We start from the raw sequence: 14,594 nt of genomic DNA, 5'->3' as shown, positions 1-14,594 counted from the left end.
ATACAGCTTGAATCAGAAAACGGACTCTGTAGTAGTCTGCTCGCAGGATGTTATCCCAGGTCACCCTTCGCTGCTCTGCGGATTCCCACTTTGTCCATGCTCCTTGCTGCCTCAGACCCACCATCCTGCTAGCTTTCTCTTCCTCCATGCCTGCTCTAATCTCCTCCTGGAGAAGGTGGCGCCTCTCTTTGCCTGTAACGTTGTGGATCTGATGTTGGGGTAAGTAACCCAGACCCGCACGGCCTCTGGCCACGTTTCCCACAAGCTCCCTCTGCCTCAGCCGAGACTCTGCAACCTCGAGTGCCTCGCCTGCTTTCCACTTCCTGCCTGTCCTGACCTCAAATCCTGCTGCTAACACTTTGGTGTCCCTCGAGTTCCTGTATTGGAGTTCTTCCCTAATCCACAACACCACGAACTCCTCTTTTAGGCCTCTAAATGGGAGTTGCAAGATGTTGCTCCTTCCATACAGTGCCGCGCTGCTGAGGCTCCGGGGAAGACCAAGCCACCTGCGCAGGTGACTACTTATCCTCCTCTCCATCAACTCTACTGTTGTTATTGGGGCCTCATATATCAGCAGTGGCCATAGAATCCTAGGCAGGATGGCATGTTGGTAGATCCAGGCTCAGAATCTCCCAGGCAGATCTGATTTATCAGCCTTTGTGAGCCACTCTTCAAGGTCTTTGATGGTCTTCTTGACGGAATTGGAGTCCTTAAGGCTGCAGTCTAACACCTTACCCAGGCTCTTCACTTTCTCAGCACCAAGGATCTAGACTTGCTGGGCTTGAAGCTCATCCTTGTCCATGTGATGATCTTTTCTAGGCCTTGAAGGATCCATCTGGTTCCTGGCACTGAGGATGTTGTGACGGTGAGATCATCCATGAAAGCCCTGATTGGTGGTTGTCTCGAGCCAGACTTCGTCTTTGGGCCTCTGCATTCCACCTCTGCAGACTTGGCAACCATATTCATGGCTAAAGCGAAAAGGGTAACAGAGATAGTACATCCTGTTATGATTCCGTTTTCTAGCCGGTGCCAGCTGGATGGCTCAGACCCTGAAGAGAATCTCAGCCTGAAGTCGTGGTAGTAGTCCAGGATGAGGTTGCAGATGTTACTGGGCACATGGTGTTTCTGCAGCGTAACCTCAACTAAGCCATGCGGTATGGACCCATAGGCATTGGTCAGGTCCAACCAAAGGACAGCCAGATCTCCTCTGGCCTCTCGGGCTTCATGGATGAGCTGGATGAAAACACCTGTATGTTCCAAGCAGCCGGGTACTTCAGGGATGCCGCCTTTCGGTATTGATGTGTCCATGTAATTGTTCTGGAGGACGAACTCAGCTGTTGAGACAAGATGCTAAAGAACACCTTGCCCTCTACGCTGAGCAGTGAGATGGTATGGAACTGCTCGGTGTTCTTTGAGTTCTCCTTAGGAATCCATACTCTCTCCGCACACCTCCACTGATTGGCAACTCTACCTCTTCACCAGATCACTTTCAAGCACTTCCAGAGGCGCTGGAGGAGTCCTGGACATCTCTTATAGACGATATATGGCACACAGCTGGGTCCTGCTGCCCTTGCTCCTTTGACCACCTCCTTGACCTCCTCTAGGCTGGGCTCTCTAAGGTAAAAATCAACCTTGGGTGGTGGTGGTTCGATGAGAGCCTTCTAGTGGCCAAGCGGCTGGTCTCTCAGTGGGTCACTCAGGGTGTTCTTGAGGAATTGGTCTACCTCCTCTGGAGAACATGAAAGTTGACCACTGCGCTTGTCCCCTAGTAGCTTTTTAACAAAGCCAAAGGGGTTGGACAGGAAAGCTGTTCGTTTCCTGGCTCTCTCCTTTCTCCTTCTCCTGTGCCCTTCTGCTCTACATAGAGTCATGAGCTTCTTCCGCAAGATGTTCCTTCATTCGACGAGAGGTTCTTTCTCGTCTTCCCTTGCACTCTTGTGTTGGCGTTTTAGTGCTCGAAGCTCATTCCGCAGCTGGTGTATCTGGGCAGCTCTACGGTTCTTAGTGTAGGGGGCTTGAGGTTCCCCTTTCTCATTCTGTGCAGCCGGCCGTCAACGTCACCCTTGGATGTAGTCTCCAAGATCTTGCAGACATCCTCGTCAAACTGTCGCCACTCAACAGCCTTGCTTGCTGGAGGCCATCTAATCTTGTGTTTCTGTGATGTTGCGCAGACTTTGGGGGGCTGGAAAGCATGGAGGTTCTGGGCTCTGTGGGGTGATTCCTGGCCGGGCTCCTCCTGCATCTCACCAGGGCTGGTGCCTGTGCGCTGCTCTTCCTGCTCCTTCTCTCTGCACTTCATCTTGGTCATGTGGATTTTTAGACCACGCTCGTTCTTACAAAGCTTGCCGCAGGTGCAACTAACGTTGTTCATCATTGTTGGTTGGTCGTTAGCATGGTTCATTACCGTGGTATCCGTCCTGTTGGGGATCTCATCTTCCCCCCCTCTTGGGATCCCCTGGGGATATTTTCTCTTAGGTCTACCTGTAGCTTGCTCCTTGCAGAAGACTCAGTTTGGGCTGCTAACCCTCCCCGCCGTCTTCCCGAGCTGCCAACTGTCTCTCCAGTTGTCACTGATCTATTCTCGGTTGTCAGCCCAGTCTTTCCTGGGTGCCACTGGCAAGGCCAGACGTGTAGCTTCTAGAATACATCCTGCGGATGCGCTGGGATGCATCTTCAGTGATGTAACCTGGGTTCATCGGGTGTTTCGGGTCTGTTCGAACATCATACACCCTTGCCCAGGTGACCCCAGTCCCCGGCCTGCATCCCAGCAGCAATTAGTCACTTGGCTTCCACTACTACAGGTATGCATGTGAACATACAAGTAATCAATTTACTGTATGACTAACCACAACCTAAGCAAACATTACTACAACAAAACATTAACAAAACATTAACCAAAATGTACATTAACAATTGTCAAGAGTTCTGTTGCTTAGCTGTGCTGTGCTAAGTGAGGTTAGGCCCAGTCAGTTAACATTACCCAGTCCTTGGAACAAAACAAAAAGGTCCTTTCTAGTGTTGTTGAACAGTCCAGTGAGTTGGTCAGTGAGGTCCCTGGGGGAGGGTCGTCCCTGGGGGATGGTCATCCCCAGGTATGAATAGTGAGGAACTGTGGCAGTTCTATTGTCTGTAGACCAAAGAGCATGTGGTCTCCAACAATTATATATATATATATATATATATATTTAAACCAGGGTTTTATTTGTTATAGATCTGATCATCATTCATTCCTGTATACATGTACTCCATGTATTTATCACCAGCTTTAATACTTTGACCTCAGGTGTTGCAACTCATGTTTTAAGTCCAAGTTTTCACAATTTTATGTAAATCACTTATGTGAAATCAGTATTAAAGATGCTACTGACACTGGTTGTTGTCAATGAGCTGATTGTGATTCAGCCGTAATCTGAACAGACTGTCCTCTCATAGCAGTTTATTACGACTCAGAGTAATGTTTTATAGTTAACTACATCCAGCAGTTGTGTGAGACAGCATCTCTGTAGCATCACTGTACCCATGGCATGGCTGTAATAATTATGATGGGAACAAAGAAAGAAGTCAGGTGACATTTTTATTGTCATGAATGAATGTCTCATGCTGTTGAACTTTTATTCAGCTTCACAGTCATTCATGAGCAGACTTGTTCTCATCACTTTAGCTGCTATGACGTAGCTTAACTCAGAACATACAACAGACTCCTGTGACCAGCGAGACTATGTGGAGAAATGAAAGCAAGGTATGGAGCAAGCCTAAGCCATTGCCAACCAAAACGTTCAGTGGTATTCAAGATGGCGCCGCAGGAGTGGCAGCCTGTTACAAAAGCTCCTGCTCAGTGTTGAGCTTTTTCTCTTTTTTATTGTGTTATCTTCCCTTGTGTTTTTCTAACAAACAGTGTGTTAACCTAGATGCACACTATGGGCACACATAATCTCGTGGTGTTGGCACTGGCCATCCAAGTTTTTTTTACATTGTTTACGTCTGTGACCGGAGACCCGGCGTGCAGCCATGGCTCGATTGTTTACACTTGGGAACAGCTGACAGCACTCAGCAATACGGCGGTGTTTCCCGGAGAGAGACCCGACATTCTCTGTAAGCTAAGGAGGTGGAAGAGAGGGGGAAGAGGTGCCGGAATGGAGCACCATGGTAGGAGGAGATGGTTCAAGCCAGTTCTCGAGTCCATCATCATGGGGAACATGAGATCTCTGCCAAATAAGATAGACGAGCTATGGGCACTAACCTGGCATCAGAGGGACTACCAAGAGTGTAGCATCATGCTGTTCACGGAGATATGGCTGACCACGCTAATGCCAGACACTAACGCGGCATTGGACAGTTTCCAGCTGTTGTGGGTGGACGGGACAACTGAGAGTGGTAAGAAGGAGTAGGGCTGGTAGTGTTTGTGAATGATAGATGGTGTAACCCTGGGCACAGCAATATTAAGGAGCAACTCTGCAATAAAGACATTGAGCTACTAGCTGTTAGCATGAGGCCATTCTACCTGCCGAGGGAATTATCACAATAGCAGTGTACATTCCCCCCTCTCCTAACACTGATGCAGCCAATGATGTCTTCCACTCTGTCACAAGCAGGCTGCAGACACAGCACCCTCATGTCCTCTTCCTAATCTCTGGTGATTTCAATCATGCCTCTCTTGACTCCACTCTACCCACATTCACCCAGTATGTCACTTGCCCCATCAGAGACAATAAAGCACTGGACCTACTCTATGCCAACTCAAAGGAGGCATGCAACTCATCATCTCTCCCTCCCCTGGGAAGATCAGAGCACAACCTGGTGCACCTCCTCCCTGTGTATGAACCTCTTGTACACAGGCAGCCAGTAGTCACTTGCACAGTCAAGAGATGGTCTGATGAGGCTGAAGACGCTTTAAAGGACTGTTTTGAATCAGCTGTGTGGGAAGTGCTTTGTGGTGACCACAGGGACAGTCTGACACACTGCATTACAGCTACAGGAGGAGGATGGAGAACCAGCTGCAGCTGAACATCAGCAGAGTCTGGAGGGGCCTTTGAATGATCTCAGCCTACTCTCAGGAACCCAACTCCCAACCTGTAGGGGGCAGCAGGTGAGCGAATGACCTGAATCTCTTCTTCAATAGATCTGATCAATCATCTGCCCCTTCCCCCGTCCTGTCCTCCCTGCAGCAACCATTACCATCTGAGCCCTCCGTGGTCTGCCCCACCCCCACCCTAGCTCCACAATACACATCACCTAGCTCACAAGCACACACATTCACTACATCCCCTGTCCACTGCCCTTCTCCCTTATCCCCAACCTCCAGCACACAATCACCCGGCTCCAACCTGTCCCTCACAACAAGCCAGGTGAGGAGAGAACTTAGGAGGATGCAATGCAAGAAAGGCTGCTGGTCCAGATGGCATCAGCTCATGGCTCCTCAAGTACTGCGCTGATCAACTGTGCATAATAGTGGAGCACATTTTCAACCTGAGACTGAACCTGGGGAGGGTGCCTAGGGTGTTCTTTGACTTCTCCAGTGCTTTCAACACCATTCAGCCCACGTTCCTGAGGGACAAGTTGGAATGCACGGGAGTGGGCCGTCACCTCACCACCAACTGCAGTATGTGAGGATCCAGGACTGTGTGTCTGACAGAATCGTCTACAGTACAGGAGCCCCACAGGGAACAGTTCTGGCTCCGTTCCTCTTCACCCTCTTCACTGCAGACTTCTCTTCAACTCCACTTATTGCCACCTGCAAAACTTCTCTGACGACTCAGCCAGGGAGTAAAGACAACTGACCCAGGACTTTGTGGACTGGTGCCAGCGGAACCGCCTCAATGCTGGGAAGGCCAAAGAGCTGGACATCTGCAGACGCAAAAACGCTCATCCCACACCGGTGAACATCCAGGGAATGGACATTGAGATAGTGGACTCTTACAAGTACCTGGGTGTTAACCTGAACAATAAACTGGACTGGACTAGCAACACTTATGCATTGTAAAAAAAAAGGACAGAGCAGGCTGTATCTGCTGCAGAGACTCAGGTCTTTTGGAGTGCAGGGGGTACTCCTGAGAACTTTCTATGACTCTGTGGTAGCATCAGCCATCTTCTATGGTGTGGTCTGCTGGGGCAGTAGCATCTCCACTGCTGACAGGAAAGAGACTGATGAAGAAGGCCAGCTCTGTTCTGGGATGCCCCTTGGACCCAGTGGAGGTAGTGGGTGACAGGAGGATGAGGGCTAAGCTATCATCCCTGTTGGACAACAACTCCAACCCCATTCAAGACACTCTGACAACACTGAGCAGCTTCTTCAGTAACAGGCTGCTGCACCCATGGTGTGTGAAGGCGAGATACTGCAGTTCTTTCCGTCCTGCTGCTTTACAACAAACACTGCATTCAGTGACATCACACAACATAGACAGACAATCCACCATGTGCAATACAAGTCATCTGCTGCTACTTTTTGTATTCTCTATCTTGTATATTTAGTATTTAATTGTACATATTATATTTTTATTTTATTATGTACCTGCAGTGCAGTAGCATTGAAGGCATATGTTATTATTCTGAATACTTATTAGTGTGAATGCTGAAGCATTGTTATTCAAGTCTTTATATTTTAATATTATTGGTGGGATTGCTGAATGAAGCTATTTGTTTTTGATTTATTGCAGTTTACGTTTGATGCTTTTTTTCATTTTTGAGTTTATAATGGGTGTGTATTGCGTAGAATTTTCATGGCTAGACTGGGTGACATCACCGCTACAGTGGGAAACACTACTCAAAAACAAAACTTAAACTCATCTTCCAGGCCACAAATTTAACTCTATGCTCATGATTATTTCCTACCACCTAGACTCGTCAGCTTTCAGACAGTGTGACTAACAAAGCACAGAGACTCACAGAATTTGAATTGTGCCCTTTCAAAGTGGCAGGGTAACATCTAACTGCCCCATTCACTGTAATGTTTAATGAGAGCAGAAAATCAGGAGGAAACAGGAAAGGCATAGGCCACATTTTTGGCATCAAAGACAAGCATTTTATATGACAGTGATCAGCAAAGTCTCCTCTCACAAAATCGAAATGTTTGTGTGATCAGTTACAATATTTCACTGACAAGCCTCAGTTTGACAGGTATGTTTCAACAGAGTCTCTGTCCCACTCAGTAAAACTTAAGCAGTTAAAATCATCAGGGCAACCTCTGAGTGCAGGGAGGGGGCACACAGGTGGATCAAATTACCTTATTAAAGACTCCTCTGATATCTGTCGTCTGTAATCTCATTTGGTTTCAATGGAAATATGTTTCAGTCCAGTTTTAATCAGGAAGCATTCAGCAGTTAGTCAGTTCTAACTGACACAGAAACACACATAAATACAGACAAGCAGAGAGGTAGACAGACAGAAAGACAGGCAGACAGAAACAGACAGGTAGAGAGGTGTGTCTCTGCTGAGTCCAGGTCTCAGTCAGTAGGAATTGAGCACTTAGGGCCTGATTTACTAAGATCCCAAATAAAGAGCGCTAAATTGCGTGCGCACACGGATAGATTGCGCGCACTGCCTGTTTGGGCCTTGCGAGTGATTTACTTAGATTAGAACAGCGCAGTTGACTACAGGCGCAAAAGTGATCGAGCCGGCCCTATCTAAATGAGGATTTTGCGCGAGTTAAGGGTGTTCACCGTGGCGAATGCAAACGAGCAGATCCAATTGGAATTGGAGGTGCTGGTACAAGAGGCAAACAAGCACATTTCTGAGTTATAGCAAAGGAATTTAACCTTTATTAGGAGGAACGCAATATGGGAGGCAATCTGTGACAAGGTTAATGCTGAGGGGGAAACCAAAAGAACACCGGATGAAATGAAGAAAAGGTGGCAAGACAGTCGTAGAAGAACAAAGGAAAAAATCGCACAGAATAACAAATCGGCAAATAAAACAGGTGGGGGACCGGCGGAGGAGGACCCTCTGTCTCCCATTGAATAGCAGGTGCAGCTGACGTTCTGTGATGAGCAGATTACTGGGATAGAGGGAATATTTTTAAATTATTCAGGTACACCACATAAGACATGAACGTGCGTCATGAACGTTCTTTAGCTGTGCAATGGAAAAGCATAATTGCCAAAAGGGTTTTTTTGTTTGTGCGTTCCAGCAGGGGCGCAGAAGTGTGTGCGTTTTCATTTGTTTTAAGTTTCAGGAAAAAATTACAGGAACTGGGCCGAACTAAATGTTTCCTATGTCTAAAAGAAAGTGGGCTTTAGTACATAAAAATGTGAGTTTTTGGTTTTGTCAAAATAGCGGCACGGCTGTGCCAAGTAGCCTAAGACTTGACTCTCAAACGTGCTAAATATATTCGCAAAAATAATCAGCGCAATTAGTTTGAGGTTTGGTAAATCACATTGCGTGCGCAAAATGATTCTATTTGCATCTACTCCTCCCAATATTTTGCGCGTTCTGGCAGGCACGCCTATATTGCATATTCATGAAGGCAGAAGCGCAAATGGATAGCGCGTGTTATTTTGCCCGACTGACAGATGGAAGCCTCGGTGTGCCCGGTTGGTAGATCAGCATCAACATGTGTTTGCGCGTGCTGTCGCGTTTGTGCACGTTTTTACACACGCAAAGCTTTAGTAAATCAGGCCCTTGGGATCACCATGGCAAAATCTGAGTGCAGACGGACAGACAGAGCTGATTCAGATCAGCTAATAAGATAAATTCTGTGATGTCTGTAGTGTTATCAAACATTTGACTGACATTTGGCAGTTTTTATGCCTTCAGGATGTCCATCCATCCATAAGGACAAACGTCCCATTGTCGTGGACACAATATCTTAGTAACGCCTAAACATAACTTGTTCAAATTTGCCACAATTTAGTTATTAAGTTAAGTTAGATTTTGGGGATCAAAGGTCAAGGTCACAGTGACCTCACAAATCATTATTTTGGCCTCGTGAACGCAATATTCAAGAGAATCCCTTCAGATTTTGCAGAAATATCCACTTGTTCTCACGTATGAAGTGATTAGACTATGGTGGTCAAAACTCAAAAGTCAAGGTCACGTTGACCTCAGAATACACTAGTAAGCCAATTACCCAAGGCTAACACCATTTGAAATATTAGTTGCTGGCATTATGCTGGCTATTTAAAGATTATTCAACTTTTCAATATCTTATACAGTCTTTCATTTATCACAGTTTTAGTTTCTAAGCTTTTTTTCTGGTCATTTTTTAGTTTAAAATGGGTGTGTAATGCATGAAATGTTCGCGGCTGGAGTGGATGACATCTTTGCTAGAGTGGGAGAAGCTCTAAAATTTGTCCAAAAAGAATCTGTTTCACTTGTACTTACTGCCACAAAAAATTTCATCTTCACACATAATTTCCTTCTCATTTGTAGACAAATTGGTCCTGTTTCATACAAAACATATCTAACCCATCTATATCTAACCCAATTTGAAATGTGACCCTCCAAGTGATACGAGCACCCTTCAACTCTCCCATAGACCGCAATATAAATTCAGGAGTGGACTTCAGGTGAAAATCAGAACTGACCCTTTTTTGTAACTCATTCCTATTTCCACATTTCACACAGACACATACACACACACATACACGCACAAACCCGAGACAAATACACACACAAACACACACACACAATCACACAAAGACACACACGAGACTCCATCTCTGATTCAGGAATCTGGTGAGGACAGTGGGGATCAGTATGAACTCCATTATGAACCACCCCAGGCCCCCACAATGCCAGCAGAAGCAATTAAGATCTTGGATGAACCAGAAATGGAGGTTGAACACCAGTTCTCACCAGCGGAAGAGAAAGAGTTAAAACACCAGTTTTTGTTGCACCACCAGAACAGCCCCCTGGAGGAGATCAGCTGGGGTAGTTCAATGTTACTGCTAAAAACATGCCTGGTGAGGAAGTAGACTTACCTGCTCAAGATTTGCCCAGCGAGAATTCACCACATGCTTTTCCATCATCACATGCTGCTGCTGAACCTGAGAGGCCGCCTTACCAGTTGCCACAGAGGGGGAGACACCCGCCAAGACGCATGACCTACATTCAGCTGGCCATCCCTTCCTGCTACAGTATTCAGCCAGCACCTCAAATGTTACCTGTTTACCAAGCACCAGGACTGGTCCCATGGCTGCCACCCCTACAGACATACTACTTCCAGCCCTCCTTTTTGTATTGACTCCAGCAAGCCTGAGCCAACAGACTGTTGCCATGGGAAATTCATGGACTTTTGAAAGACTGATTATGGACTGTTTCTGCAGCGGCCAGTCAGCAGATTTGGACTGTGGCCTTGTGATTATGGACTGTGACCTTTGACCTTTGTTTGAGCACAAGCTCATAGAAAATTTTCAGTGTCAAGTCCATGAGAGACTGAAAAAAAAAGAAAATTGTGTAATTGATTTAATATTGGAACGACATTTATTTTCATGCTTATTTTTGGGAATTGAGCCATAGCAGTGTTATCTGTGATACATAGAAAGGTCTTGATCTGTTAGATGACAATTGAATTGAATGTCCCAGTCTATGTTGTCTGGCGGGAAAGTCTGCAGTTCCTGTTGTTGTGTTGTTGTCGGTAATAAACGGATGACAGAAAAAAATTGCACTCGTGATTTTTTAAATCACTTTTCTGCCCCTCTTCGGACAGGTGTTACATTAGCAAAATAAAATAAACAGTTTTTACTCTTTACTCTTAAACCTCTTAAAGCTGAAATGGTTACTTTTTTACATGAACATATCATTATCCTCTTCATACTGCCTGCCTACAACATCATGTGAAACAATGTCATGCACATACCATCATTTGATTGTCCTACATAAACATGAATTACCAGATCCTACAATACATCCAAGGGCATTTTCTGTTGAGTTGTATGTTAATGTAAAAAAGTGAGAGTGTATTGACAGAGAAGTCAAGTAAACACAGCAGTCTAGGACAGAAGTATAAGTGTAAGAAGAGAAACTGTGAGATTTGTGGGAGCAGTGGGGTTTAGTATTCTCACCATCTTCAAACCTGCTCATGTATCCATCACAAAACAAAGATTGTTAACCAGAAATTGTTAGCAAGCACACTTTCTTGTTGTCAAGATTCAGACTTAAAACACATGGATTTATTGCACTTATAAATGTCCTTCAAACTAACCCACAACTTCCTTCTTCTTATGTTTTGCAGTTATGGGAGCGTTATACATGAGCCAGAGGCGGCAAAAAGAGAAAGAGACTCTGATGACATCAAAAGAGGACATTCGTGATAATGTCATTCACTATGATGATGAGGGCGGCGGCGAAGCAGACACTCATGCCTTTGACATGGGCACTCTGTGCAACACACAATCACAGCACACCTGCACTCACACCAGCACCTCCAAGAAGGAGAAGAACGGCTATGGTGAAGGGGTTCTGCTGCATCTCACCAGTCGCTGTGAGGATGTCAGGTCACCTGACATCCATCGTCAAACAGCCAGTGTTATTGTTGCTGTTAACAACAAGGCACAGCTCTCTTCCCATGGCAGAGTGACTGAGGGTGACGCTGAAATGATTAGGGAGTTCATTGAACACCGGCTGGAGGAGAGCCAACAGGGTTATGCCGCTCCGCCCTATGATTCTCTTGCAACTTATGCCTATGAGGGTGATGGCTCTGTGGCTGGCTCACTCAGCTCGATAGAGGAGTCATGGACAATTGACAATTCAGAAGATTTTAGCTCCCTTGGTGACTGGGGAAAGCCATTCCAAACATTGGCTAGTATTCTGGACAGACAGCCACCTTCTATGTCTAAGGAGAGCTGAGAGGAAGTTGAACAATAGAGATGCTGGGCAGCGATTTGGCAACTAGCTTACTTTTTTAGACATGTTTTTTTACTGTGCCAGGCACTGGCTAGAATGCTATGAGGACGTTATGGAAAGTTGTCTATGTGAGCTAGAGTTGTGGGCCAGTTAGCTAGAGAAAAGAGAATCTATCAAAAGGTGCGTGAAAAGGTAAATTTGATATCTCTTCAAAGTGCCTGAGGTACTATATGTTTACAGGTATTTTAATTAATTAATGTTACTTAATAAAAACATCTTCAACCAATGTTTTGATTTCAATCCTTATGTTTCATGAAATCATTAGTGATTTAACCAGAAAATGAAATGCTGTTTATGAAACTATGTTTAGGGCACATAGACTGAGACAATGTCTGTTGATCACTGGGCCTGTTGGTAGGTCAGCCACCATGGTCCAGAGTAGAATATCTTAACAAATATTGGACACTTGGCACATTTAGTGATGAATTCAGTTGAATATTCTTGGATGAGGTTTGATATTGTCATGAAGTTTACTAATGCTGGGGAACTTTTAGTCAGTTTCACAGTCATTCATGAGTATACTAGTACTAATCAGTAACTCAGAACAATAAACTGCTAACATTACCTAGAAGTCCCTTCTTCACTGTAACACATATGTTTCACTGCAGTGCCCTCTAGTGGCTAACATAAACACAGCTCTATCTGAATCACATAATATCACAGATATTAGATATTTATTTATTTTACTGTCTTTACACTGGCACTGTGAACCATTCTGTTTACACCTCATTTTAATCTCCAGAAAAGATTTTGAAATGTCAACCACCAAACAAAGCTGGACAAAACAATGGTCACATGTAGTGAACTGTTCCTTTTTGAGAAACTATGTTTAGGGCACATAGACTGAGACAATGTCTGTTGATCACTGGGCCCCAAGTATTTGCCTGGGTTGTTCATTCTTAATGTTCCTTTGTAAGAATGAATTTTAAACCTGTGTTGTTTAATATAATTTTTGCATAAACCCCTATAAATTAAATTCATCATTGGCTAAAGGTTTTGAAACCAAAACTCTATGCATGTTTTCGGATCTTTGATCCTAGCTTTGCTATGCAAAGATTCATGTGGATTTTGATGTGAACAATCAAGGGTCATTCCTCAGTACATGCAGAAATTTAGTAATGATTGATTGAACTGGACATGGCTTATTACCAAAAAATCTAAAAAATCTAAATAGAGCACACATATATGTCCTACAGAGCTCAATTTTTTTCAGCAAATCTACTGAATTGTGACGAAAGATTGCCTCAGTGCTATGGTCAATTCAAGTCCATCACTCTATATTTTCCAAAATATGCAACATCAATTAACATCATAACTCTTCATTGAAATGCTACCAAAATTGACACAGAGATTCTGTAGATGGTAGATATCAAATGTTTCAAATGGTGATCAGATCAAACAGGGAGTCTGCAGCAAAATTCAATACCAAAGTTTATTCAATACCAAACTGTATGCTCAACCTTTTCCATTTCATTTTCATTTTAATTATATAACATTTGACAACAACACTTTGTTGTGTGATTTCAATAGTTAAATTGTTGTAATTTTTTGTGATATCCAAATTTATTTATTTATTATTTTTCCACCAGCAAAAGTTGTAGTAAATGGTAATTTTTTCAGGAGAGATATAGAGTGGTGCACAAACATGACACATGTCCACCAGCAGGTGGTGCTATTAATCAAGATAAGGGCATATTGGGCAGTAACTCCCATATTGTATATTGCAATTTTAAAAACCTGACATGTTTGCATTCCCTGACTGTATCTTAATCTCATTATATAGGCCACGCCCATCAGATTCTGCTTGTGCTTCTTGTCCCAACCAGCTCCTTGGTGCCATCAGCATTGAGCAATTACTATATATGTTTATACTATAATGACTACTGTGGAAATGGAAAAAAGTACAGAAGTAAGAGCTAAGTGATATTAAAACTAAATTATCTAAATTATATTGTATATTTAAAAAAGACTCATCCTGTAGCTATCCTTTGTTTTCCTTCAGATGAAGAGAGTGTGTTAAAATACACATGTAGAAAGTGTCATGGTTTGAGGGCACTTCTGTAAGTATGTTCATGCTACGCTGTGAGGTCCTATTGAAGTCAAATGATGTGCACTACATATGTGAATGCTCTCCTGGCACTCTGCTTCCAGTGTCTTTTAGAATTTTCAGGTCAGATTTTTAAACCTACCTCACAGTAGAACCACCTCTGTGATGACAGCACTTCTATCTATCTATCTACCTATTTCTACCTTTTTAAAATAAAATTTACCTTATCTCTGAAATACAAAGTTTTAAAGTCAGTTGCCCTGCTGCTTCTTGGCTCCACATAAACTATATGTTGATATATGTGGACTGAACAATCACCATGAAAAATGAAGCCAATTTAAACTGAGCTAGCTGATTCAACTAGCCTTTTTTTCTTTGACTGTGCTTGCTTAAATACTGTTTTCTTTTCTTTCATCTTTCTCATATCATACCATTCTTTCTTTCTTCCTTCATCCATCTCATTAACATCCTACCTACACCTTCCTCCCTTGATCTCCTTCACCCTGCAGACAGTGCTGCCACTGTAATATCTTGTCAGTGTGACAGATATCAGGGGTCTTCATGGTTCTTCCTGTTGGTGGTGGTGGCTGATGGCGGTAAGCAGCACCACCACACTCTCCCTAGGGGTGTGTGTGTGTCAGAGCAACACTAGGGGGCGGAACAGCAACATTTGTCTGGTCCAGGCCTTCCTGTTTTCACCTGGTCTTCA

At 44.1% G+C, this 14,594-nt stretch overlaps 1 protein-coding gene across 1 annotated transcript in view; it reads left to right on the top strand.

Moving 5' to 3' along the window:
• LOC111233866 (cadherin-12-like) overlaps positions 1-12,010 on the top strand; it is a 112,703-nt gene extending 100,693 nt beyond the window's left edge. Inside the window, exon 14 of the mRNA XM_022761767.1 lies at positions 11,168-12,010. Within this exon, the coding sequence (XP_022617488.1) occupies positions 11,168-11,781 (614 nt within the window). The 3' untranslated portion in view covers positions 11,782-12,010. The remainder of the gene's footprint in view (positions 1-11,167) is intronic.
• The last annotated feature ends 2,584 nt before the right edge of the window (positions 12,011-14,594 follow it).

This window comes from Seriola dumerili, unplaced genomic scaffold (genome assembly GCF_002260705.1).
Source record: "Seriola dumerili isolate Sdu_G_001 unplaced genomic scaffold, Sdu_1.0 BDQW01000432.1, whole genome shotgun sequence".
In the NCBI taxonomy this organism is placed as follows: domain Eukaryota; kingdom Metazoa; phylum Chordata; class Actinopteri; order Carangiformes; family Carangidae; genus Seriola; species Seriola dumerili.
Note: the sequence above shows the minus strand (reverse complement) of the source record. Positions and strands in the feature narration are given on the sequence as shown.